This window comes from Phacochoerus africanus, chromosome 2 (assembly GCF_016906955.1).
Source record: "Phacochoerus africanus isolate WHEZ1 chromosome 2, ROS_Pafr_v1, whole genome shotgun sequence".
Taxonomy (NCBI): domain Eukaryota; kingdom Metazoa; phylum Chordata; class Mammalia; order Artiodactyla; family Suidae; genus Phacochoerus; species Phacochoerus africanus.
In genome coordinates, this window is record NC_062545.1 from 130,568,046 (window position 1) to 130,581,282 (window position 13,237).

Here is a 13,237-nt window from a genome sequence, read left to right on the forward strand (position 1 = left end):
ACAAGGGTACTCAGTGAATCTTCCTAAAGTGCACACCCTGCACAATCTGTGTGTGTGTGTGTGTGTGTGTGTATTTCTTATGGGGAAAATTCCCAGCTATCAAAGAGATCTTCAACCCAAGGAAGGGGAGGTAAGATGCTCGGGGCCTGGAGAGGTCTGCTGTGACTTTGGTAAAGCTCTTAACTCACAATAGGTCCAGTCAGCACAGAAAGTTAAAAATGGGGGTGTGTCACACAACTTTGTAGTCATGCTTCTGCCCAGTCAGGCTGCAACTTCCCTGTCCCCTCAGCTTGTCCATCACTCCTTAAGTTTTTGCATCTGAACCTTTTTTCTTCATCTTCATTTTCAAAGGCCTTTATCTGAAAGTTCTAAATGCCTGGGAGCCAAAACAGTTTTAAGAAATGCTTTTATCTTTCTGCACCCATCAGGCTGAACAAAAGCACTGTCCCAGGAAGCTGAGCCCTGCAGGAAGCAGCAGCTACTTCAGACACCCAGCCTCACAGGAGGTGGGACCAGCAGCACAGGCCTGTTGCAGGAAGAAATGCTGGCTTGTGTGAACCTTAAAGGCCTACTTCAGGCAAGCAATGAGATACCTTAGGAATTACAGAGACAGGCAGTTAATGAAGTAGTGAACTCATCAGTTTTTAGGTTCCTTTCCACATACCTGCTACTAGTTGTCTAAAACAGTGGTTTTTAAAGGGTGGTCCCCAGACCAGCAACCTCAGGATCGCCTGGGACTTCCTAGAAATACAAACTAGTAGGGGCCAGCCTGGGGTGTAACAAGTCCCTCAGGTGATTCTGGTGCACAATAAAGTCTGAGGAAACAACCTGACTTTGGAGCTGCCGACTAGTATCCACGAGGACTCAGGTTCCGTCCCTGGCCTCGCTCGGTGGGTTAAGGATCTGGCGTTGCCATGAGCTGTGGCGTAGGACACAGACATGGCTCAGGTCTGGCGTGGTTGTGGTGTAGGCCTGCAGCTACAGCTCCCATTTGACTCCTAGCCTGGGAACCTCCATATGCTGCAGCTACATGTTCAGATTCCTACTGCAGGCTCTGCCTCAGAAGCCCCAGAGGTGCATAACTGTTATAGACCTTCCTTCCAGGGGACTGTGGTCACCACTGAGTGTGGCAGTGACTCTTCTGTCTCATGTTCATATTTGGGCTACAGCTGGCCATGGCTGGGCAACCAATCTGGTTGCTATTTATGTTCGAAGCAATACTGAGCTCATAGGAAACACTTGGTACATATGTGTAAACTCTTAGAGCTTGAAACTGGGCCCTGAGCAGTTATTGCCATCATAATCTCCAGGCTGAATTCTGAGCTCAAATGACACACTTAGGCTCTCCCAGGGCAGTCTTCACTTGAATAAAAGTACACAAGTGTTCTGCCCTTTTCTATCAATGGTCTTAGGAAGAGATTTATATGAAAAGAGATAGGAGTACATAGATAGGGTGTTAAATATATCAAGTGGTACCAAAAAAAAATTAACCAGAAAAATAAGTTTAAAAGCAATTAAAAAAAAAAAACCTTTAGTAATATATAAATAACTTAATATGAGGTAAGAAAAAAAATCCTGCAAACACTTAGAAAAATAAATCTCTGCTGTACTATTCAGAAATTTACCATCCCACCACATCTCAATCCCCTATGGTCACACTCCTCCACCAAAGATTCCAGGCACAGGAACTGAAGCTGAGAAGCTCTCCCGTCCCCACATTCCCAGGTAACCACACAGAATATTCAAAGCTCAAGATCAGCCAGGCCAAGGTACAAGAAAACGACCCATTCTCCATCTCATCCTAGAAGTGTCTACAGCAGTCTATGGAACAAGAGAAAACCAAAGCCTGGGACCAAGGCTCTGAAGGAGGTAAGGAATGAAACTGAGAGGTTCCTCTTAACAAATTACTTACCTCTTCTAGGGGGTACATGAGCTTCCCACCTGCTTTCACAGGACAATTTTTATCTCTCAGAGGAGAGGTGTCCTTCCATCCCCAGCCCTCCTCAAAGAGCTAGGCCCCCACCCTGACCCCACATCTATCCGACCAGCTTAGCTTCTACAGTGGCCTTCCCACCCTCCTGAGCTCTGGATGATGGCTCCATGACAGAGCATGGCTCAGGACTCCCGACTCAGACAAAGATCCAGACAACCGTCCCCTCCTGCAAGGGAAAGGTAGAGGGGGCAAAGCAAAATCAATTATAAAGCATTTGGTAAAAATTCAAGGAGGACAAACATTCTAAATCAGTGTTCTGGTTTGTGCAGCTGTTTTTTAAAACTGTTTTCCTGTTTTGCTATTTCCTAACACTCCATCCCATAGCGGAGCTGAACGCTGAAGGCAGATGCTGAGCAGGGTCTCACCAGTGGCCACTCACTTCCCTACCAACCCGAGGGCTGCACCAAACTAAGGCAGCACCGAGGCAGAGCACTGCAGTCCCCCAGCTCTCCTGGCTGGGCCCGGTCCTGATCCTCGCATGGCCTGTCTGCCACAGGGTCCCAGAGACGGGAAAGAAAGGTGAGAAATCCGAAAAGGTGAGTTGAGCTTCATTCACTCTGGACGGCCACGGCCAGGAGCTCAGGCCCCTCATACTGCAGAGGTGCCAGAGTGATGGGGTTTCACTGGCAGCTCGGGGCTGAGTGCTGTCTGCCACAGCGGGTAGTCTCAGCTCCTGCCTCAGGACACAGAGTCCTGAGAGCTGCCACAGTGTCCCGGGGGCGTCCTGGAGCATCATCTTGACAGTGAGATGCTAACTACCAAGGAAGGAAGCCAGTCTGGCTATAACCAGTGGCTGCTGTTTGATGAAGGCGCTTAGGACCTGAGGGGGAAATCCTGGAGCACCAAGTTCTACCTGAAATAAAGCAAAGAGGGAAGAGTTAAAGGGGCAAACAGACCTGAGAATGCACCCCAGGGAATGCTTCAGCTGTAAAGGAGCCACCCCTTGCGTGCTGCCACAGGGAAGCACTGAACTGAGATGTCTACAGCCCTGCTCCCTGCACCCTGCGCCCTGCTGTTTGGGTCTAGGCAAAGGCCTGGCTTCCTAATGACAAAGGTCAGGCTGGAAACTGAGGATGCTGCTTTGCCCCACGGTGGCTCATCTACCTCCTGAGGACCCCGGGAACAGCCAGAGCATGTCAGCCATAACAGCAGCTTCAGAGAAAGCTGATCAACTCTGTCTCACTCTGATCTGACTCCCCACTGATTTGTGACCCAAGAAATCCCCGAGTCTCTAGTTCTCAGGCCACAGGTCCTGGGCACTGAAGGATGTTGAACAGCTAAACAGAAAACTCCCATGGGGCCAGGGTCAAATGCAGGCGTGCTGCATGGCCAACCGCATGGAGTGGGTCACCTGGGCCAAGTAGATGACTCTGGTGATCTCCTTCCCTTCCACAGTGAGGGGCTGCAGGATCCAGGCACTGGGCAGGATCTCTCCTCGGACCACCTCCTTGCTGGGTCTGGGCATGGATGCATCGTACACAGACTGAGCTGCCATGACAGATAGTTGCCCCTGCAAGCGGAACAATGCGAGTTCAGCCTGTGCCACGTGGCACAGCCAGGGACGGGCTTCTGTGCAATCGGTACTGTGGAAGGCAACACTGGGCCAGCCTTCAAGCCACCCCACCCTGTCCAACCTGCCCTCCCTCCCCCAGAGGACCTGACACCCACCAAGACTGCTGCTCACAACACGCCAGCCCAAGTTCCTCCCCCAGCACCTCTACCACCAGCAAGGCAGGCACCTCTTTGGCTTCCACGCAGACACAACAGAAATCCCGTGGCTGCTTCAGTGCGCACAGGGTGGTGTTGCACACCAAGTACACTGGAGGGGCAGGGATGCAGAGAGTTGGCAGGTGCACGGACAGATGGCACTCAGGCCCCCAACACCCATCATTCCATAGCCTGACACCCCACTGGACCTGCCCTGAGCACCCAGCCTCCCGAGAGGGCTGCCTCTGTCCCTGCGCTCACCCAAGTTGATGTTGTTGGTGACCCGCTGATGCAGCCTCGCTGTCTGGATGGGCTTGTGGTACAGGGGCCACAAGGTGGGGTCACTTACAGCTGCCCACACGTGAGACAGCGGCTGCGACACCACGCCCGCCCCCAGGAAGCCATGCCGAGTAGAAGAAAACACCTTGTAGTATAGCTGCACCTCCTGCTCCTCACCCTGATGGCTAGGGAGACACCAAGGGTGAGGAAGAGGAGGGAGTAGACTGGGTGCTAGGGTCATAGGAAGAGCTCGGGGTGAGGGACTCAAGGAACCCGGTGGGGGGAAGGAGGGAGAGGAGCAGGGCCGCAGGGACCAGAGCCTGCAGAGGAACTTACTTCCAGCCAGCTGCTGCCTGGCGGCTGAAGAGGTTGTTCAGGTTATCTGAGCAAGCAGCCATTACCTGGGGACACAGGGACCACACGCCAATTAGTGGGCATGGGACAAAGCAGACCCTTGGATTAGACCCTCGGGCCACGTTCACTGGATTCCCTTTTTTTGGAGCCAGAGAGCCGCTGAAGCCCTCGTCCACCCTGCTCCCGCACCCCCAGCAGAGTGCTACAGGGAACCTCACGTCAGCCATCGAGATGTCCACAATGTGCTTGGCCAGATCCTTGTAGGAGGAGGAGAAGCTGGTCCCCAGGCTGGACAGGCTGGAGGGAGAACAGCACCAGCTGCCCAGGGAGGCTCTGCGGCCTGCAGTGAACAGGTGGGGGCTCTGAGACGGCAAGGGCATTACGGCCTCCGAACAGAATGGGCTCCTGCATGGATCCAGCAGACCTCAGCCCCCAAGTCCCCACACCAGGCAGGTAGCTCTGAGCCGCCCCCCACCCCCCACTCACTGTAGGCTAAGCTTCTCCAGGCAGCCCCGGCCAGGTTCGGCTGGCTGTTCCTCCCTGCAGAGCGGCCTCGCACATCCCCGAGCCAGGCGTCTCTGGAATCAGGTGAGTTTGTGTCCGCCTGCAGCAGAGAAGATGCTCAGGACCAGGGCAGAGAGAGGGAGGATGCAGCACGCCGGAAAACCAGTGCAAAATCATCTCCTCTGCCTCTGAATGACACCAACAGTTTCCGACATAAAGGATCAAGTGGAAAGATCTTCCCCACTGAGACTGCTGGAGGCTGGATGCCCCGGAGAAGTCAACAGCAACAGGCGCCAACCCTGGAGGGCTCCTTGCCCTTCAAGTCCCCCGCTCAAAGGTTGCTTGTGGGAGAGCTCCAACAGGGATCAGAATGAACTGGGGCCTGAGGATGGAGTACCGGGGTCAGTGGTGGGCCACCCTCTGTGCCACTGTAGCACCAGGAATGAGGACGTGGCCAGAGCTGTGTTCAGTGTGGGCAGCAAACAAAACCAACTGGGAGGTGGAATGAGAAGGAAAAATGATGGGCTCTGAAATGACTGACCTTTGGCCCCCCCAAGGTACAGCAGCTCAGCCAAATGTCCTAATTTGGGGCCAGATGGGGATGAACCTCTGGATCTGTGATACAGTCGCCCCGCCTTGACCTCAAGCAGCCCCTTGACCTCTGCTGGATCTAACAGGCACCCACCACCCTACTTCTATCATCAGTTCCTAACCTAGTGCTCCTTTAAAGACAAGAAGAGGTGAGCAAAGACATTCTTTTTCCATCCTTGCCTCTTTCCCTCCTGCTGTAACATACAAGTGGACTCTTTAGGCAGATTCAGATTTTTGGGGGAGTAGGGGGTGGGGGGGTGCACCTGTGACATATGGAAGTTCCCAGGCTGGAGATCAAACCTGCATCTCAGCAGTGACCTGAGCTGTTGCAGGGACAATGCTGGATCCTTAACCCACTTATTTCTTTTTTTTTTTAGGTCTGCACCTACAGCATATGGAAGTTCCTGGGCTCCCTAGCAGCTTCCAGCCTACACCACAGCCACAGCAACGCCAGATCTGAGCAGCATCAGCTACATACAGCACAGCTTGCAGTGACAATGAATCCTTAACCCACTGAGTGAGGCCAGGGATTGAACCCACATCCTCAGGACACTGCGTGGTGTTTCTTAACCTGCTGAGCCACAAAGGGAACTCCAAGATTGAGATTTTGTGCCGCTTTCCTAAGCACCTTTCACGATGGATGATCTCCCTTCACTTGGTGCCTCCAGCTCTCTCTCCTGACGATTCTCCATATCAGCATTTAAGCATGCAAACTTCTCTCGCACCTTTAAAAACCTCCTCAGCAGGCATGCTTGCTCTCCTGTCCTTCATAGATAAACTTGAAGCAGCTGTCACAGTTTGCCATCTCCCACTGTTTATTCCCTTCTGAACCCATTCAAGTTTAGCCTTGGCTACATCTGTGTGGCTGGACCTGGAGAACAGGTCCCTGTCCTCATCTTGCTGAACATCTCCCTTTCACTTGAGATACTTGCTTCCTGAATTCCTAGGATCCTGGCTTCCTATCTTTCTGGGTGCTCCTTCCCCATTTCCTCTCTTAGCTCACCCTGTGGTACAGTGGGTTAAAGATCTGGCGTAGGTTGCAGCTGCAGCTGGGATTCAATCCCTGGTCTGGGTATGGCCAAAAAAACAAAAAGCCTAAGTTGATGTATTGGGATTCTTTCAAGACCAGCCTAGCCCCTCTCTTCTCACTCTATAATATACTGGAGATGATCCCATCTGTTCCAAGTGCTATATTAAAGACTTCCAAAAATAATACATGTGTCACTTAATCAATAAATACTGCTGAGACAATGGGGTCACCATACGAAATCTGAAGAAAAGGCTACATCAGACCCACTTTATACATCATGCCAGAATAACTTATTTATGCTTTGTGGCTCAAAATATACAGGGTGGGGAGAATTTAATATTACTGTGAGGGAAAAAAATGTTTAATGTCTCACAAGTGAAGAAATCCCTGCTTCATCAGGGCACAAAATCCAGAGGCCATGAAAGACTGATAAAAACTAGATAACATACCATAAGATAAAAACAAACAGCTAGGGAAAAAAAAAACCACTACCCTCTCAGATGACAAAAGGATAATACTTTTTTTAATATAAAGAAAGGCCTCCAAAAACAAAGGGAGAACAGAGAAATGGACCCAGCACACTGGCAGGCAGAGCAAAAAGCCAACGGGCTCTTCGATATCTGAAAAGGCACTCAATCTCAGACACAAGAGAACTGCAAATTAAAACAAAAATGTAATACTGGAGTTCCTGTCGTGGCGCAGCGGAAACGAATCCATGAGGTTGCAGGATCGATCCCTGGCCTCGCTCAGTGGGTTAAGGATCCGGTGTTGCCGTGAGCTGTGGTGTAGGTCGTAGACACGCTCAGATCTGGCGTTGCTGTGGCTCTGGCATAGGCCGGCAGCTGTAGCTCCAATTAGACCCTTAGCCTGGAAACCTCCATATGCCATGGTGCAGCCCTAAAAGGACAAAAGAAAAAAGCCAAAAAAAAAAAAAAGTAATACTATTTTATGCCTGTCAGACTGGCAAAGGTTAAAGGTAAAAGCCCTTAATAAACACTCTGTTAAGCAGAGTGTGGGCAAGTAGGCTCTGTTATATACTATTATTTGAAAGTGTAAATAGGTATATATTGGAAATATTTACCATATACTTTAACCTACAGATGTTCTTTCACTTAAATGGCAATAAATATTTTCAAGTATCAACTCAGAGAACCTTGAGTGTTTTTTGAAGAAATTACAAGAAAAGTCAGTAGGGTGGAAAAAAGAATGTTTGCCAAAGAACTGCAAGTAAGCAGAGTCCATTTGATCTAATACAAGAACTAGCATTCTGAATGCAAAGACCATTTATAGTGTAGAAATACTGTAACAAAAGGTAAAGAGAAAAAAGAAGAGGAGTTCCCACTGTGGCTCAGTGGAAACGAATCCAACTAGTATCCATGAGGACGCAGGTTCGATCTCTGGCCTCAATCAGTGGGTTAAGCACCTGGAGTTGCCGTGAGCTGTGGTCTAAGGTCACGAACATGGCTCAGATCCTGCATTGCTGTAGCTGTGGTGTAGGCCGGCAGCTGTAACTCTGATTGGACCCCTAGCCTGGGAACCTCCATATGCCAAGGGTTCGGCCCTAAAGAGGAAGGAAGGAAAGAAGGAAAGAAGGAAGGAAGGAAGACGGAGGGAGGGAGAGAGAGAGAGAAAGAAAAAGAAAGAAAGAGAGAGAGAGAGAGAGAAAGAAAGATAGATTACATATATCAACCTGTGGGATAAAAAAGCAGTGCTCAGAAATTTTTTTTTTTTTGGTCTATTCTAGGGCCACACCCACAGCACATGGAGGTTCCCAGGCTAGGGGTCTAATCAGAGCTGTAGCCACTGGCCTATGCCAGAGCCACAGCCACAGCCATGCAGGATCCAAGCTGAGTCTGTGACCCACGCCATACCTCACAGCAACGCTGGATCCTTAACCCACTGAGCGAGGCCAGGGATCGAACCCACAACCTTATGGTTCCTAGTGGGATTTGTTAACCACTGAGCCACAAGGGGAACTCCTTGCTTAGAAATTTTTAACTTTAGATATTTATATCTATGAAAAAGTAAAATATAAACGAATCAATACCATGAACAATTACACATCAACAAATTAGATAACTTAGACGAAATGGACAAATTTCTTGAAAGACACAAGCTACCAAAATTGATTCAAGAAGAAATGGAAAATCTGAATAGACCTTTAACATGTAAATTTAGTAATCAAAAAAATTCCCAGAAAGAAAATTTCAAAATGGGATAGGTTCATTAGTGAAATCTACCAAACATTTAGAGAAGAACCAACACCAATCCTTCACAATTTTTCCAAAAAATAAAGGCAGAAACACTTCTCAACTCATTCTCTGAGGCCAGATTACCCTGATACAAAAACCAGAAATAACATCACAAACTATAGACCAATATCCCTTATGCACACAGACATGAGCATTCTCAGCAAAATACTAGGAAACTGAATCTAGCAACATATATCAGACATACGCCATGACCAAGTGGGATTTAATCCCTGGAATACAAGGTTTGTTCAACACAGAAAAAAAATGGATGTAATATACCATTTTAATAGAACTAAAGAGAACACCCACATGACCTTCCTAATAGATGCAGAATAAGAATTTAACTAAATCCAACACCTTTTCATGATAAAAAAATAAGCCAGGACTACAAGGAAATGTCTTCAACTCGATAAAAATTATCTACGACAAACCCACAGGTAACATACCCAATAATAAAAACTGTGTGTTTTTCTCCTAAGATCAGCAACACAATAAGGATGTCTGTTCTCACCACCTCTATTTAACATGTGCTCATGATTCTAGCCAGGGGAGTTCCCAACATGGCTCAGCAGTAACAAATCCGACTAGTACCCATGAGGATGCAGGTTCTATCCCTGGTCCCACTCAGTGGGTTAAGGATCCAGCCTTGCCATGAGCTGTGGTGTAGGTCACAGACAGGGCTCAAATCGGCATTGCCGTGGCTGTGGTGTAGGCCAGCAGCTGCAGCTACAATTCAACCCCTAGCCTTGGAACTTCTACATGCCGAGAGTATGGCCCTAAAAAGCAAAAGCAAATTTTGACCAGGGCAGTTAGGCAAAACAAGATGATATAACTTTGTATATAGAATATCCTAAGTATTCTACTAAAAAATTATTAGAATAAATGAGGAAGTTCTTGTCATGGCTCAGTGGTAACGAATATGACTAGCACGCAGGTTCAAGCCCTGGCCCTGCTCAGTAGGTTAGGGATCTGATGTTGCCACGAGCTGTGGTGTGGGTCGCAGATGCGGCTCAGATCCTGAGTTGCTGTGGCTATGGTGTGGGCCGGCAGCTGTAGCTCTGATTTGAACCCTGGCCTGGGAACTTCCACATACCACAGATGCAGCCCTAAAAAGTAAAAAATAAAATTAAAATAAAGATAAATAAATGAATACAAGAGACAAGATCAATATACAAAAATCAATTGTATTTCTGTATAGTAGCAATGAGCAAGCCAAAAATGAAATTAAGAAAACACACCCACTTAGAATCAGAAAGAATAAAATGCTTAAGAATAAATTTAACAAATGCATAATTCATACTCTGAAAACTACAAAATACTTGAAAACAAAGGAGACTTGAATAAATGGAAAGATATCCCATGTTCATGCATCAAAAGACTTAATATTGTCACTCCCCAAAGTGATCTACAGGTTCAATGCAATCCCAATCAAAATCCCAGGTGACTTCTTTTCAGAAATTGACAAGCTTATCCCTAAATTCATATGGAAAGTCAAAGGACTTAGAATAGACAAAAAAAAATCTTGAAAAAAGACAAAGTTGGAGGACGGAAATTTATGATTTCAAATCTACTACAAACCTAAATAGTAACTGATCAAAATAGTATGGTATTGGCCTAGGGCCAGACATTTAATTCAGTGAAGCTGTATTAAGAATCCAGAAATAAGTCCACCCATCTATAAGTCAGTTCATCTTTGACAAAGGTGCCAAAACAATTCAATGGGACAAAAGAACAGCTGTTTGAACAAATAGTACTGGGACAACTAGATATCCACATGCAAAGGAGGAAACTTTGATCCCTAATTCTCACTATATACAAAAAGTGATTCAAAAACAGATCAAAGACCCAAATGTAGGAACTAAATCTATACAACTACTAAAAGAAAATATAGGCATAATGTTTGGGACTTTAGATTAGGCAAAAGTTTCTTTTTCTTTTCCTTTTTGTGGCTGCACTTGCAGCATATGGAAGTTCCCGGGCAAGGGGTCAAACTGGAGCGGCAGCTACTGGCCTGTGCCGCAGCCACAGCAATACAAGATCCAAGCAACATCTGTGACCTATGCTGCAGCTCTTGGCAATGCCAGATCCTTAACCCACTGATTAAGGCCAGGGATCAAAACACGAATCCTCATGGATACTAGTTGGCTTCTTAACCCACTGAGCCTCCAGTAGTTGCTTAGATAAGAAAACAAAAGCACAAGCAATAAAAGAAAAAATAAAGTAGACATGATAAAAATTACTTTTGTGCCTCAGATGACTCCAAGAAAGTGAAAACACACAGAATCATGAAGTTTTTTTTTATAAATCATATAACTGATAGAGAACTTGTACTAGAATATACGAAGAACTCTTAAACTTAGTAGACAAAAAATGTGAGAACACATTGTTCCTAGAAAAATTTATAAATGTATAATAAGCACATGGAAAGATGCTAACCATCAGGACAACTGTAAATCAAAACCACAATGAGGTACCATTTGATATTCACTGGGGTGAATAATAACAAGTGTTGGCCAGGATGTGGAGAAATACACTGTTCCCACACTGCTGATGGGACTGCAGAATAGTGAGGCCATCCTGAAAAAGTTTGTCAGTTCTTCAAATGGCGAAACAGTTACCCTATGGTCTCAATCCAACTCCTAGGCGAATACCCAAGAGAAATGAAAAACATGTCCACACAAAAATGTGTACATTAATGATCATGACGCAACTATTCTTAACAGGCAAAAAGTGGAAACAACCTAGATGTCCATCCTCTGATGAATGGACAAATACACATGACAGTCATACAACGTGGTATTATTGGCCATAAAAAGGAATGAAATTCTGCTACATGCTACAGTGTAGACGATCCCTTGTTGCAGGGTGAATTATTGTCCCCCAAAAAAGATACACTGAAGTCCTAACCCTTCTATCTGTAACTGTAACTTTATGTGGAAATAGGGTCTTTGCAAATATAATCAAGTTAAGATGAGGTCCTACTGGATTAGAGCGGGACCTACATTCAATGGCTGGTGTGCTTATAAGAAGGCCACAAGAAGACACAGGGACACAGAGACACACAGGAAGAAGGCATGTGAGGTTGGAGTGATAGTTACAAGCCAAGGAATGCCAAGGATTGTGGGAAACTACCAGAGGCTCAGAGAGAGGCATGGTGCAGAGTCTTCCCCCAGAGTTTTCTTTTCTTTTTTTTCTTTTTTCCATTTTTGGCCACCCCAAGGCATATGGAACTCCCTGGCCAGGGATCATATCCGAGCCGCAGTTGCAACTTAAGCTGCAGCTGCGGCAATACTGGATCTTTAACCCACTGTGCTGGGCTGGGGATCGAACCTCCATCCCAGCGCTTCCAAGACACAGCTCCGTCCCCACAGAGTTTTCAAAGGAGCATGACTCTATCAATACCATGATTTCAGACTTCTAGCCTCAAGAATTATGAGAGAATAAGTTTCAGTTGTTTTAAGGCACTGTGTTTATGGTAATGTGTTATAGCCACCGTAGGATATTAAGACAACCCTGGAAACATGATTGAAAGAAGCCAGTCACAAAGGGCCACTTATATGATTCCACTTACATGGAATGTCCAGAAAAGGCAAATCCATCCAGGCAGAAAGTAAGTAGATTAGTGGTTTACCTAGGGTTGGGAATGGTGGGTTTGGGGATTAACAGCCTTTTGGAGGCAATAAGAATATTTCAAAATAGTTTCTGTTGATGGATATACAACTCTGTGAAGATACTAAAAACCCATAAATTATAACAACAACAAAATAATAAATGAATTAAAGTTAGGGCATGCTCAAGAAAGGATGGGCATGTTAAAAGGGCATAGGACCCAATCTGAAAGAACTCCAAATAATGAAATGTGAGCAATTAAATTAATAATGACAGTACTAGGTTATAACCCACAGAATGAAATATTTATGAGTACAAACTGAACAAAATAAATAATTGAATAAATGTAAATAGGGAGAGAAAGGATAACACTTCCTTACAGAAATATCCCAATTAGTAAATGTAGAAGAAATGAGGAGAATTCAAAATTGGCATTAAAGCACCAAAGTAGTAATTTTTTCAGGCAAGATACAAACAAGTGGGCAAAAGTTTGAGGAAAAATAGGATATCTGCATGGCTTCAAAGTATTTGTCCCAAGATGTTCATTAATTTATAAAGGGAAGAGTTCCCATCGTGGCTCAGTGGTTAACAAACCTGACTAGTATCCATGAGGATGCGGGTTTGAGCCCTGGCCTGGCTCAGTGGGTTAAGGATCCGGCCGGCATTGCCCTGAGCTGTGGTGTAGGTCGCAGATGCGGCTCGGATCCCACGTTGCTGTGGCTGTGGTGTAGCCCGGCAGCTACAGCTCTGACTCAACCCCCAGCCTGGGAACCTACATATGTTGCGGGTGTGGCCCCAAAAAGACAAAAAAAAAAAGTGTATAAAGAGAAATATACCTTCAGTGGAGAGATCACAGCTACCCACCACCGTAACTTCAAGGTTAACATCACTAATAAGACATAACGATATCACGTACCC

At 46.4% G+C, this 13,237-nt stretch overlaps 1 protein-coding gene across 1 annotated transcript in view; it reads right to left on the reverse strand.

The window, feature by feature from the left end:
• Positions 1 to 1,585: 1,585 nt before the first annotated feature.
• Positions 1,586 to 13,237, reverse strand: part of STARD9 (StAR related lipid transfer domain containing 9) — a 145,405-nt gene continuing 133,753 nt past the window's right edge. The window contains exons 29-35 of the mRNA XM_047766577.1: positions 4,820 to 4,937; positions 4,552 to 4,673; positions 4,316 to 4,380; positions 3,962 to 4,164; positions 3,733 to 3,812; positions 3,345 to 3,503; positions 1,586 to 2,846 (exon numbers count right to left, since the gene is read on the reverse strand). Coding sequence (XP_047622533.1) covers positions 2,745 to 2,846; positions 3,345 to 3,503; positions 3,733 to 3,812; positions 3,962 to 4,164; positions 4,316 to 4,380; positions 4,552 to 4,673; positions 4,820 to 4,937 — 849 coding nt within the window. The 3' untranslated portion in view covers positions 1,586 to 2,744. The remainder of the gene's footprint in view (positions 2,847 to 3,344; positions 3,504 to 3,732; positions 3,813 to 3,961; positions 4,165 to 4,315; positions 4,381 to 4,551; positions 4,674 to 4,819; positions 4,938 to 13,237) is intronic.